This window comes from Sinocyclocheilus grahami, unplaced genomic scaffold (genome assembly GCF_001515645.1).
Source record: "Sinocyclocheilus grahami isolate Dianchi unplaced genomic scaffold, SAMN03320097.WGS_v1.1 scaffold149.1, whole genome shotgun sequence".
In the NCBI taxonomy this organism is placed as follows: Eukaryota; Metazoa; Chordata; class Actinopteri; order Cypriniformes; family Cyprinidae; genus Sinocyclocheilus; species Sinocyclocheilus grahami.
In genome coordinates, this window is record NW_015505328.1 from 2,936,425 (window position 1) to 2,948,638 (window position 12,214).

The following is a 12,214-nucleotide window of genomic DNA, read 5'->3' on the forward strand; positions in this document are numbered from 1 at the left end:
TATAAATATACACAGTACACACACATATATTATGTAAATAAAAACTTTTATTTTAGATGCGATTAATTGCGATTAGTCGTTTGACAGCACTAATTTACATATGTGATGTGATGCAGAAAATCTTCCCTTAGGTCTCACTGCAGGAAACTTAACTCATCCCCTTTCCCCCCACATGGCCAGTGCCCTCTAGTGGTCTGGTAGAATTTCATGTTCTTCATTAGCGGCTCTCTGAAAGACCAATTTGTCTTTTTAAGCTCTTTAAAATGAACATATTGCTAATTGCTATTCATCTTTCAGGCTTATCATGTTCCGATCATATATTTAAAACATTTTCATAACTTGAAATTCATGTCTCAATGGATGTATTTTTGTAGCCTACAATTAGAGAAAATGTATCTCTTTGAATGTGACTCCCACAGGCACCATATAAAGTGAAAACGTGCTGTTGATAGTTAAAAATACTATTATTTTGATTCCTAAAACTACTTCTGTTGCTGTAACCCAATGTCTTCAGGTTGTTTTAATTTTACGAATATCACATTTCTTATATTTACCATTATTGACTATCACTAGCTTAACCACCCATTTTAAACCTAATTTTACTAAATTTACATGACTCTTCATGTTTTATTGAAGAAAATTTCTCTGAAGGCGTTGTATGAAATCCAGTGAACAAAGGCTACTTACTATAAACTTAAAAACCACTGTCTGTTCCACTCGAAGGCAAAGTTAAATGCAGTCCTAACAGGTCCACAGGCCGCATACACAGGTTAGCTATATGTGAATCTACCAAAACATGCCCCACTTTCGCATATCTGGCCTTTTTAATGTATCTTTATGTATCATATTTGTCAGCGATAGGCCACAAAAGACCGAGTAACCGCTGCCATTTCATATGCCCCGATATTAAAAGCCTTTTAATTATTCGCTGACACTATGTAGCCCTAAAGAATATGCCCCACAACCTCTAAAGGCCCGCGGACATATCGCCACGGTCATGAACTGATTTCATATGAGCACGCAGAGACAATTAAACCTCATCTGCAGCGCGGGGCTTCATTTAACGACAATTTGTCTCCGTGATGGATTTCCTATTTTTACCGACAGCAACCGAGTCGAGGGGCGCGTGAATTATAGATGTGGGGGCTCAGCAGCTCGCGGTGAAATACTGTCACGGTGAAGAAGAGAGAGAGCTCCTGCGAAAAAAAGGAAAGTGGACAGCGGCTGTTTTTTAGCTCACGTTTCTCTTGAGAAGGGCGTTTATCATCGGGGTCGCAGGAGGTGATGTATCGTCCCGAGGTCGAGCAAAAGAATGGCAGCGTAATTATGGGATTAAAAGAGAGGCCGGACACAAAGGGAGAGGAACGTAATTTAAATTGTTTTGTTTCCCTGGAGCTGGATCCTGCCCTTGAGTGACACACTGAAATTGGAAGCAGTTATTTATGTCTTCACACTAATTGGAGAATTTAATAAGGTCTCTGAGAGGCAGTCTCAATTTCGGCTATTCAGTAATAGATCGTCAATCCCTTCCATTTTAACTCTTCTCTTCTTTTCTTTTTTGGTAGGCTATCTCTGAGTGATGCCTGCCATCAAGACCCATCTGTGCAGTCCAGCCCACAGATGAACGTCATTTCCTGCACCAAGGCTGTCATGCTTATTCTATTTAGCTTGATGTTACTGTAATCACGAAATCTCTTTTAATGTAGTCTAATTGGACTGGCTGTTCTGCATCATGTTTATGTGTGTGTCCATCCCATCATGAATCTGAAGTGAAGCGAGATAGTTATTAGAAAGCAGAGGGGGTAGAACAAGGAGAGAGCAGAACAGATGGTCTCCCTCGCCTTTCCTCTCTGCGTCCCTCGGCCTCTCTCCCCCATTAGTCACTCAGTCGGTTACGCACATTTGCTCTTCCTCTGTCTGTATCCCTCTCTCGCTCGTTCCCTCTTTCATTATCAAATAAGAAATAAGATTACATTCTGCTGCCTTGCAGCTGCAACATGCACACTTTTATTAATATGTTTCTGTGCATGACTAACAGCCATTACAAGTCACTTTGTTACATCATTAACTAACCATGAGAATAATGTTTGTCACAATAAAAGCTGCTGTAAATATACTTGTATTTATTGGGTATTGTGTTATACGGTGTGAGGGATTGCTCATGCCAAAGAGGAGCTGTAATAGAATCTATAACCTCTTTAATGAGAGCTGAGTCTGAGTTGCACTTAAAGATAATGCTCATCAGTATTTTTATGCAAGGAAAAAGTCAAAGTAAATAAAAGTAAGCCAGTGCCATCATCAGGGGGAAACCAGAAACACTGAGGCCTGTGATGAAAAACAACCAATGAGCTCCCAACCTGAAGCTCTTAAAAACATTTTGATTATTCTTAATCTACTGTTATATCTAATACTATACATGTTATAATATTGCATACTAATATTGCCTATGCAACATGTAATATTACATATGCAACTTGCAATATTACAGTGAAATGTAAACCTAATCATTTACAAATACTCCCTAAAACTGTTTGAAACATTTTACAGTCCTAGCGAGGAATCAGATCAAATTTGGTGTGATTTGACCACAGCTGCAAAGCATGCTGGGTAACCAGTGGTGCCAGATTAATAAAGGAATATTCCAGATTCAAAACAAGTTATAAACTCAGTCGACAGCACAGTGCTAATTGCCAGAAGATTTAAAATGTGTTTTTTCTCTCTTTTTTTTAACGTTTTTTACAATTACAGGTTGCTACTTTAAATGAAAGAGAATGGGGCAAATTTATAAACATTAAAGCATAAAGGTATATAATTGTAGTGTGAAAATTATAGAAATATTCAATAAATTTTTTTCAATGTAAAAAAAATGAACAACAGCTCAATTAATAAACAATTTTAACAGAAAAGTCAATGTCAGTGCTTTTATAAAATGATAAGCGTCACATTTCTGCTTTGGTTGAATTATTTCCATTTTGAGTGCCTCATTGTATCCCTTGTGGTAGCAATCCATTAATTTTGTCATATTTCTATGCCTTTTCATAATATGTGAGTGTAAGTTTAACCTCTCTTATGAATGTCTATTAACAAAATTAAATGGAACAAAAAAGATATTACTTATATTATTATATTACTCTTATTAAATTCACAACGATTGAATCCACATCTATATAAAGAAATAACTTGTAGCTCTTACAATCTTGATTTTTGCTTTAAAAAATGATTTTGTGGAAATCAATATTATGCTACAAATGTATGATTCCTTGAATGATAATGCTAAATGACATATTTAATATAATATCAGCTGAAATCAAATAAACACATTAGCTGAGCCACACTGATAAGACTAAAAATGTTGGGAAACACAGGTCTACGCACATTTGGCCCTGGGGAAGTAGGCCCATCCATTAAACCAGCCCTCTAAAACAACCACTAAATCCTTAAAAGTAAAGCGTTTGGTTTCTCACTCACTCTAGATTTCTTTGCCTTTTATTTTATGGGTGATTTTGGCCAAGCTGCAGTGGGGTATAGCACACTCCTGAACTCAGAGCCGTTGTCATAGCAACAGAAACCCCACCTGCTCAGTAGCTGTCAGCCCAAGGTTAAGAGCCAATAAACCAGAGAAACATGGCAATTACTGCACAATATAACACACATGCACACGCACACACAAAGTAATCCATCTGTTCCTTCTCCCCAGTTGATCAGTAGCAACATGGGTTTGGATTAAGTTCACCCATCAGGGTCCATTAAGGAGAGTTCATTTAGACTGGTTATGGCTGTTTAACCAATGAGTACCAGGGAAGTCTTCATGGGAGGTTTGCAGCGATGGAGTGACTGCCACATGCTATTTCAAAGCAAATGATTAACATGACAGGTAAGGGTAATCACAATGGGGTCATGCTTTGATGTAACCTTAAAATATGAGACGCCGATCATAACAAACATAATTCAGAACTCCAGAATAAATGTATTTCAAAAAACCGCCAGCCTCAAACAGATTAAAGTCTTCGCATTTGAAACAAACGAACCGTCCTTATAAACTGAATGCTTCATCTGGCCAATAGGCCTCATGTAGTTTCTGATATTGGGTATAAAAGGGCAGACGTGGCTGATTTATCACAGTCTCTGTTTTACTTGATGGTTAGCTTACCTGACACCCAGTATAAATGCCCAATGCTTGTTATCTCAGATATCAGAATCAGATGTGGCAATGATTGGTGGGCTGAATAGAGAATATGAGCGTGAGACCGTGCTGGAAGTACGTTTTATTGCTGTGTGTGGGGAACGATTAGCTGGCGTTGCACAGCAAGAAGAATCCAATTCGTTCAGTTGTTTAATCCATCAGCCCGTGCTGAGTTCTGATCACCGTATTGATGCACCGCAAGGCAATGACAGCCGTTCAGTGGTAATACAAGACTTTGCTATTGGCCTCTGGGACATGTCACTCATTTTAGTGGTTTATTTGATATAATAACAGAAAAACGAAGCGAAAAATAATGAGCGAGTCCATTCAGAGTGAAAGAATCCCCTGAACTCTATTGTAACCCATTCTTGCTCTTCTGATCTGGCTCTGCCTTTCCTACCGGCCATATTTCGTCCTTCCTCTCCCTCTCTCTTTGTTTCTCTAAGCCTCCATTATCGGCTGTGGGGAGTCAGGTAATCAGTGCTGATTAATTCTCTTTATTGTTGGTCGTTTGTCTGCAGAGTCTGTGCTGTCTTTTCCGCTCAGCCTCACTATGAAACAGCCAGTGATAAATGACCATCTCTCCCCTCACCCAATCCCACTATCACCACAGCAACCCCTGCTCTGCCTAAGTGCTTCTGATTAGTGACCCATGACTTGAAGGTAGAGGTGGCTTTTTGTTTTATTTCCTCATGCGACAAGTTTTGTCCCCCATCGTGCCCCTAAGGACTTATTTGGTGCTCAGATTCTTTCTGGATACATTATATACACGCATGGCATTGTTGTTCATAGGATGAACTGGGAGATGAGAGTGATAATTAGGTGTCTTTATGAGTAATTGAAACATTTAACAAATGCTTGATTTTTGCATTGATTTATGATTGTGAATATATTATGTGTGTGTGTATTCATAAGTCAATGCAAAATATTATCAAAATAAAATATACTGTATATAGCCTATATAATATTTAATTTTATTAGGCTATATAGTCTTTATATTGGTTTGATCTATCTATGCAATCATTAACCTGTACAAATACATGTGTAAAATGTAATATTAAAATATAATTAAAACTTCATAGTAAATATAAAATTCTGTTTTAAATTTAGTTTATATATATATATATATATATAAAAAAATTTTTTTAACATAATGGGATATTGGTTTACTTGGTACCACAGTGACGGTGATTGGCAGTGGCAGAGATTGGTGAGGTTTTGTGAGTCTGGTGATCTGGATGACAATACTGAAAGTATTTATCGGCTGCTGCTAGACGCTGATGAATCTACACCTACGCAGATCGAACAAACCCCCAATCAGACCAGCGGTTTCAACCAAACATTTCTGTCAAAAACCTCATCCCTCATTTATTGAGAACTTAATCTCTCTCTTAAACTACAATTAGATACTGAAAAATGCTGTGTTGTGAGTGAAGAGTGAAAGAGAGAGGAAAAAAGACAACCATTTAGCATGTGTGACCAGGTTAAGAGCAACATCTACTCTGAATCTTTCAAACAAGTGAGCATGGTTATATCCATTTTTCTCTTATGCACCAATGACCTTCTTAATTTTTTCCCTCATATACTGATTTTAACTTAAAATGATCAAACTTATTGGTATATGGTTGCTCTAACGAATAGAATGCATTGGATATCACTCCAGTGACTTCCATGAGCAGAAACTATTCTCTTTCTCTATTTGCAAATTTATTTAGCGTTTAGGTTTTTATTTAGATAATACATTATCATCTTTAGGCAACAGAACTATCTACATAATTTACATTGCAACAACAAATTCTATTCACAACTAGGATTAAATTTTTTTTTTAATTAATTTAACGCTAAATATACACCAAATAACAATAAAAATGTACTTAAAAAACATCCTCACAAATTTACAGTCCTCAACACTCATTTTTAAGGAATGCTAATATGATAAGAATTTTTAAGAAACATTTAAAGTAATAAACTGCCAGTTTACTTTAAAAAAATCTGTTAAACAAAAGCATGTCTATACAGATTAAGTGTTTTAAAAAGCTTCTTTGTCAGGCACACATTAAACCCAGTGTTCCCTGAATGACGGCATCAAGAAAAACACTCACACTGTATTTCACTAGCTTTTTTTTCTTTCCAGGTCAACCCTTCAGTAAAGGAGGATTATTTAATATAACCACAAAAATTAAATAAAGATATCTCTATTTAAAAACAAAACAAAACATCAAAACATCATGGACACCAACACAACATGTAATAAAACAATAATCAAGACACTTTTTTGTTTCAATATCCATCCAAATATAACTCTGGAGGCTCGAAGCAGTAACTGGTCAGCAACTCTTTTTGACAGAGTAGCTAGGATTAAATTTTTTTTTAAATTAATTTAACGCTAAATATACACCAAATAACAATAAAAATGTACTTAAAAAACATCCTCACAAATTTACAGTCCTCAACACTCATTTTTAAGGAATGCTAATATGATAAGAATTTTTAAGAAACATTTAAAGTAATAACCTGCCAGTTTACTTTAAAAAAATCTGTTAAACAAAAGCATGTCTATACAGATTAAGTGTTTTAAAAAGCTTCTTTGTCAGGCACACATTAAACCCAGTGTTCCCTGAATGACGGCATCAAGAAAAACACTCACACTGTATTTCACTAGCTTTTTTTTCTTTCCAGGTCAACCCTTCAGTAAAGGAGGATTATTTAATATAACCACAAAAATTAAATAAAGATATCTCTATTTAAAAACAAAACAAAACATCAAAACATCATGGACACCAACACAACATGTAATAAAACAATAATCAAGACACTTTTTTGTTTCAATATCCATCCAAATATAACTCTGGAGGCTCGAAGCAGTAACTGGTCAGCAACTCTTTTTGACAGAGTATGCGTGGATGTGTATGTATACATCTCTTGAGTTCATATAAGAGAGTGCACATGTTACTGGTTGCTAGGAGATGAAGACGGGCTGCTACAGAGTTCTGCCTCAGGGGTTGTGACATGAAATTTATGGGAAAAGCTTTCATTATAGGAAGAGTCTTCTTCAACAGGTGTGGCACGTCCTAGACTATTGCCCAAGCCAGAGGATGTTGTACTGCAAAAAAGAAATAAATAGCATACAAATATTCATATTGCAATTTTTGTATATATTAAATGTACTGTTTGTACATTATTTTAACTTACAATACCCCTTTTATTCCTGAATGGCAAAAATGGCTATTCTTCTCAGCATTTATGTATATATACACAGTTATAACGTTTTGCCATGGCATGATTATAGATGCATAAAACATTTAACATGCCAAATCCATCTTAAGAAATTTACATCTAAATAACACTGGGGAAGTTTATTATATAGCGAGACAGAGGCACACACCTTTCACAGTCTGAGTCACAGCATGTTTTGCGGTCTTCTTTTTGATGCTGTTCCTCCACAGGGAAACGGGTATACCCGACACATCGCTGGATTGCCTGTGCAACCGTGTAATGCGTCTGTCCCTGTGCACACGCATCCATTTTTGCAATGCTCAGCTGTGACTGCAAGAACAGGTGCAGTCGACTGTCTGACAGCAATAACGGTGTCTGTAGAACTCTATAAACACAAACATTTAATTAAAAAACATGCAGTGTAATCATTTTTAGAAACTGGTGATGAGGCTATTTAAAGAACCCATTTAAATTATTAAGCTATATTCCATAAAAAATATGCAAGACAAAAAAATGTATATATTTGAAAGTTTTCTTTAATTAATAAATCTCTATTACTCTAACAAACACTGCTTATAATATTTAAATCATCTTGGGCAATTTTAATACGGTGTCAAATACATAAATGTATATTTTAATATCTATGTTTTCTATTACATTAAATATTGTGAAAATATATAAGAAATAAATGCTTATGTTTAGAGTAAAAAAAAAATTACTATCTAAAGTAATTTTTCATCCCAGCAGCCAATAGATGGCAAAAATACTGCATTTTCTTCATCCCAATCTGAGATCAGTATGAACTGACCAATATAGGACATCAAGGTTAAATTAGGACATTTAAGTAGCTTTTATAAACATGCCTTAGAAAAAACACATTGCTGGTGTGCATCTTGAGACAAAACAATGGCACTGACTTATTTTAAGATATGTCAGTGAAAGTGTCTTCCAGTCGAAACAGCACAGAGATGCATTTTAGTCTGGGAATAGGCTTAAGCCTTGTTTGTGAAACTAGGGACAAATGTCGGAATTTTTTTCTAACCCACTTTAATCAAGTTAATCAAAAATGATGACAGAGTCACTGAAGAAACTCACGCCTCAAGAAACTGTTGCAGCCCCTGCATCCGCTGAGTGATCTGAAAATCACTATTGAGATTGAAGAAAGGATTCCCGGGAGGGAGTTTAGGTAACTCTCTACAGAAATAGCAAAGAAAGGGAGAAATTACACTTCTACCAAGAACAATCAAGTTTTTACATGGAGGTACTTGAAATAAAAACTCTCGTATTTTTTACTGTAAATGAAAATATAATACTGCCCATAGTGTGATATCCTCAAATGTACTTACATAAGCACAGCATTGTTCTGTAGTTTTTGACGCAGCCAAACAAACTCACTATACCTCCTCCTCACACAAGAGGTCTTCTTCCGGAAACACATACTATTGGTCTATAATCAAGGAAAATGCAGTGAACTTAATGCTCTCATTGGTTAACATGTGATGCTGAAAATGTATAGGCAGAAAGCCATCTGAATATAAAGTCTGAATAGCAACATTCCACAGTAGTAAGTGCAAGGCAAACACGTGGGTACTACTCACATGAAGGCAGATCTCATAGGTGATGTACGCATGCCAGAAATCCTCCTTGTGTACCTGAGGATCTCGTACCCATACACTTACAAACTCCTGCAGTTAGAGAAAAAGTAAGAGTAAGTGTTTATGAGCAGTTCAAATTGAACAAGGAAGTAACTCAGCAGAAAGCGTGCTTGTACTTTTTCTCCTTACGAGTTACAATTTTTACCATTTTTTAAGACCAGTTTGATTCAGATTCTGCCCTTTCACCCACATTTCACGCTAACTGGAGTTTTGGAGGGTATTTGGCACCAATTTGTAATTCAGTTGGAATTTCTCAAATCAACACACTTTATTGCATCACAGCCAACAAACCCATTTGAGGTCAAACAAAACACTTCCCTAAAAATAGCTAACATATACAAGCCATTTAAGTTGCACCTAATCTGAGAAAGGTCATCTTAATTATTTCTGAATAAACATATCACAAAATAGAAGTCATTTTAATGCAAGCCAGTCTTTATAGTATTGCATGACTGTGAAAAGAGATTTGACAAACAAATGAACCAGAAATAACAGCAATGGTCACTGGTGGAATTATGCTACCAGTTTCCTCTTTAAACATTTCATACAAATGACATGATGCAACCACAGTTGTTAAGTGTAATAAAAAACTTATTTCCACCAAAGATGATTTACTTTTCTTTCTACTGGCAACCAATTGATCTAAAAAAGCTTTTTACTGTTTGCCCACAGAGTCAAGGATTCATCTGAAAAATATGATTACTGTATAGATAAGGACTGCTGAGTCACACAAAGCAAAAAAAACGTAAAGGTGAAAAGAACAAGACACTGACCTTCTTCACAAGGTTTGTGTTTTCCATTTCAGAGACTTGACTGGAAAAAAAGACTCCTTGTCAGTTTGTTTGTTTGATTTTTATTTTCATACAAGCATATATGCATATTTAATGTCAAGATCAATCTATTTTAAAAGGAAAAAAATAGGCTAGAAGTAATTTACAGTAGTACGGAAAAAACAACAACTGACCAATCATTTTTTGTACCGTGTTGGATTTTTTTCAGACCTATTGCACTAAGACTAAAGAAAATTGTCTAAAAAAACAGCAGTCCAAACTGTTATTACAGATCTCAAGACAATGATGAACATCATTTTGATCAACCTGCCACAAATCAATTTGCTACCAAACACTTTACTGTACAAGTGCTTAAAAACAATGATGACTTTTCATAACTATTGAGCAGGGAAGCAAGGTGCAATGATGAATGTGTAATGTCAGACATTAAAACAATAAATCAATTTTATGCTACAGCAAACCCAGATATTCATTTTGGTTCCTTCAATGAAATCAGGCTTTGTTTTCCTGTGTATGCTTTGCAATGACATGCTAAGTAAGAGAATATAATTTCTAAGGGAACCATAAAGCAGATCAATTTCTCTTTCTCCTGAATTCAAAAATGAAAATTCCATCAGCATTAGTCCAAACAAACAGCCATCAGTGACTTTCATTCATACAGGAACTAATTCCCTTTGATGATAACTTAATTACTTAGTTGACTGGGAATCCCAGACTAATTGGCCAGCAGACAACAAGATACCTTGAACTTACAAGATCATGGCTACTTTGACCTGGTTTTTGGTGTGTGTGTGTTTTTTTAAATTCTAAACAGCTTTTTTGTTTCTTTCTATTTTTGAATATAGGTCAATCATACGATGCACATTTTTTTGCCCTGAACATGAACACAAAAAGTTCATTCATTTGACGTGTTTTAATACATACCTCTAAAACAACACGCTTAACTAGAAGGTTAAATTGAAGGCTATAAGTTGCAACCAAAGCTGAAAACGTTCAATGACCGTCAAAAGACCAAAGAATATTATTTAAAATGTATGAGGAAGAGTTTTCACTCAAACGAACGGCAGCTGTATCAATGACACAAAACGTTTTTTCACTCTGCTGTTTGGTACTGTTTTGTTAAGTAGACATGTTTATATATATTCTCGCGTTATTTATATTTCTGATATGCTACGTCAATTTTTGTTCTCACCTTTTCTGTCGTGTCGCGTATTTCTACCACCGTGGTCCAGGCACTCCTGGGACTGAAAGTGGCAAACAAATTCGCGTGTGGGAAATGAAAGTTTATCTGACTCGGAGAATTTGATGTGCGCATGCGCTGCTCTCAACACAGAAAAGCTGCGTTATTGCACTTCTCAGGTTATTTGTTTATGCTTGTCATGTATGATATCAGCAGGCGCGTTAACATTACAGAAAATAAAATGTTATAATGATAGCAACCTACTATTACATAATAATAAACAATATGTACATTGATTCCCAAACATAGATTTGGGGATTTTTTAAAAGAAATGTAGGCACATTTTTTATTTCTGGTAGCCAACTAATAGTCAGATAGAAACCACTCTCTGTGACTTCTTCCTCCTAAACCTTTGGGCTTGACTGAGGCGTGATATTTAGAGACCCTCTTAATGCATAGGCTATAGCTGTTGTTTCAGAGTTCAGAAATTTTCAAGGAATCAGGGAATCATTTGTTGATCCCTATCTTGCAAAACAGGTTTTTTTTCCCTTTAAATAAAAGTAAAATAAAAAATAAAAAAAACTATATAGACAGCTGTACCTATTACTGAAACTAAGTTACAAAATGGGTCATTGAGAAATCATAATGGTTATGATTTAACCATGTGACCATATAAACAAAAAGCTTCCTGTCCCCTTGGCCATATCCTTCTGAGGGATCACAGCATTAAAGACAAGTGGCTTTAGTTTATTTTTACAATTGTCTCCAAGCATTTCAGTCTGACCTGATAGTTATTCTTTTTGTTAACCTGTGACAGTGTAATTCAGGACTTGCAAAGAGCCTGTTATGGAAGGATGGGGCGATGCCAATTAAATGGGACCTGACAGTAAATCCACAACAGATTTAATGCGTTACTCATAATAGAATTTATACATATATTATTAGTGCTGTCAAACGATTAATCGCATCCAAAATAAAAGTTTTTGTTTATGTAATATATGTGTGTGTACTGTGTTTATTTATTATGTATGTATAAATACACACACATACAGTATATATTTTGAAAATATTTACATGTATATATTTATATTTATATAATTTCTATTTTATATATACACATAATAAATATACACAGTACACACATATATATTATGTAAACAAAAACTTTTATTTTGGATGCGATTAATCG

General features: G+C 35.4%; 1 protein-coding gene across 2 annotated transcripts; it reads right to left on the reverse strand.

Moving 5' to 3' along the window:
- Window positions 1-6,715: 6,715 nt before the first annotated feature.
- Window positions 6,716-11,165, reverse strand: snx10a (sorting nexin 10a). Of its 2 annotated transcripts, XM_016281337.1 has the most exons (7): window positions 11,038-11,113; window positions 9,828-9,867; window positions 8,998-9,084; window positions 8,746-8,846; window positions 8,495-8,593; window positions 7,569-7,784; window positions 6,716-7,286 (listed from the first exon to the last, which is right to left on the reverse strand). In XM_016281337.1, the coding sequence occupies exons 2-7, from the start codon at window positions 9,852-9,854 to the stop codon at window positions 7,133-7,135; spliced, it is 684 nt and encodes a 227-aa protein (XP_016136823.1). In that variant the 5' UTR covers window positions 9,855-9,867; window positions 11,038-11,113; the 3' UTR covers window positions 6,716-7,132. The 2 variants fall into 2 exon arrangements, with proteins under 2 accessions (XP_016136823.1, XP_016136822.1); XM_016281336.1 differs by lacking the exon at window positions 9,828-9,867 and having other exon boundaries at window positions 11,038-11,165.
- Between the last annotated feature and the right edge of the window lie 1,049 nt (window positions 11,166-12,214).

Bases quoted from the DNA above. Each gene is read 5' to 3' on its own strand.
- snx10a (XM_016281336.1), bottom strand. From the start codon at position 11,160: ATGCGCACATCAAATTCTCCGAGTCAGATAAACTTTCATTTCCCACAC. The intron at 7,785-8,494 runs GTGAGTTTCTTC...TTGTGTTTATAG, and splicing joins CTGCAACAGTTTCTTGAGGC to AGTTCTACAGACACCGTTAT. The intron at 7,287-7,568 runs GTGTGTGCCTCT...TCTTTTTTGCAG, and splicing joins TGTGACTCAGACTGTGAAAG to TACAACATCCTCTGGCTTGG.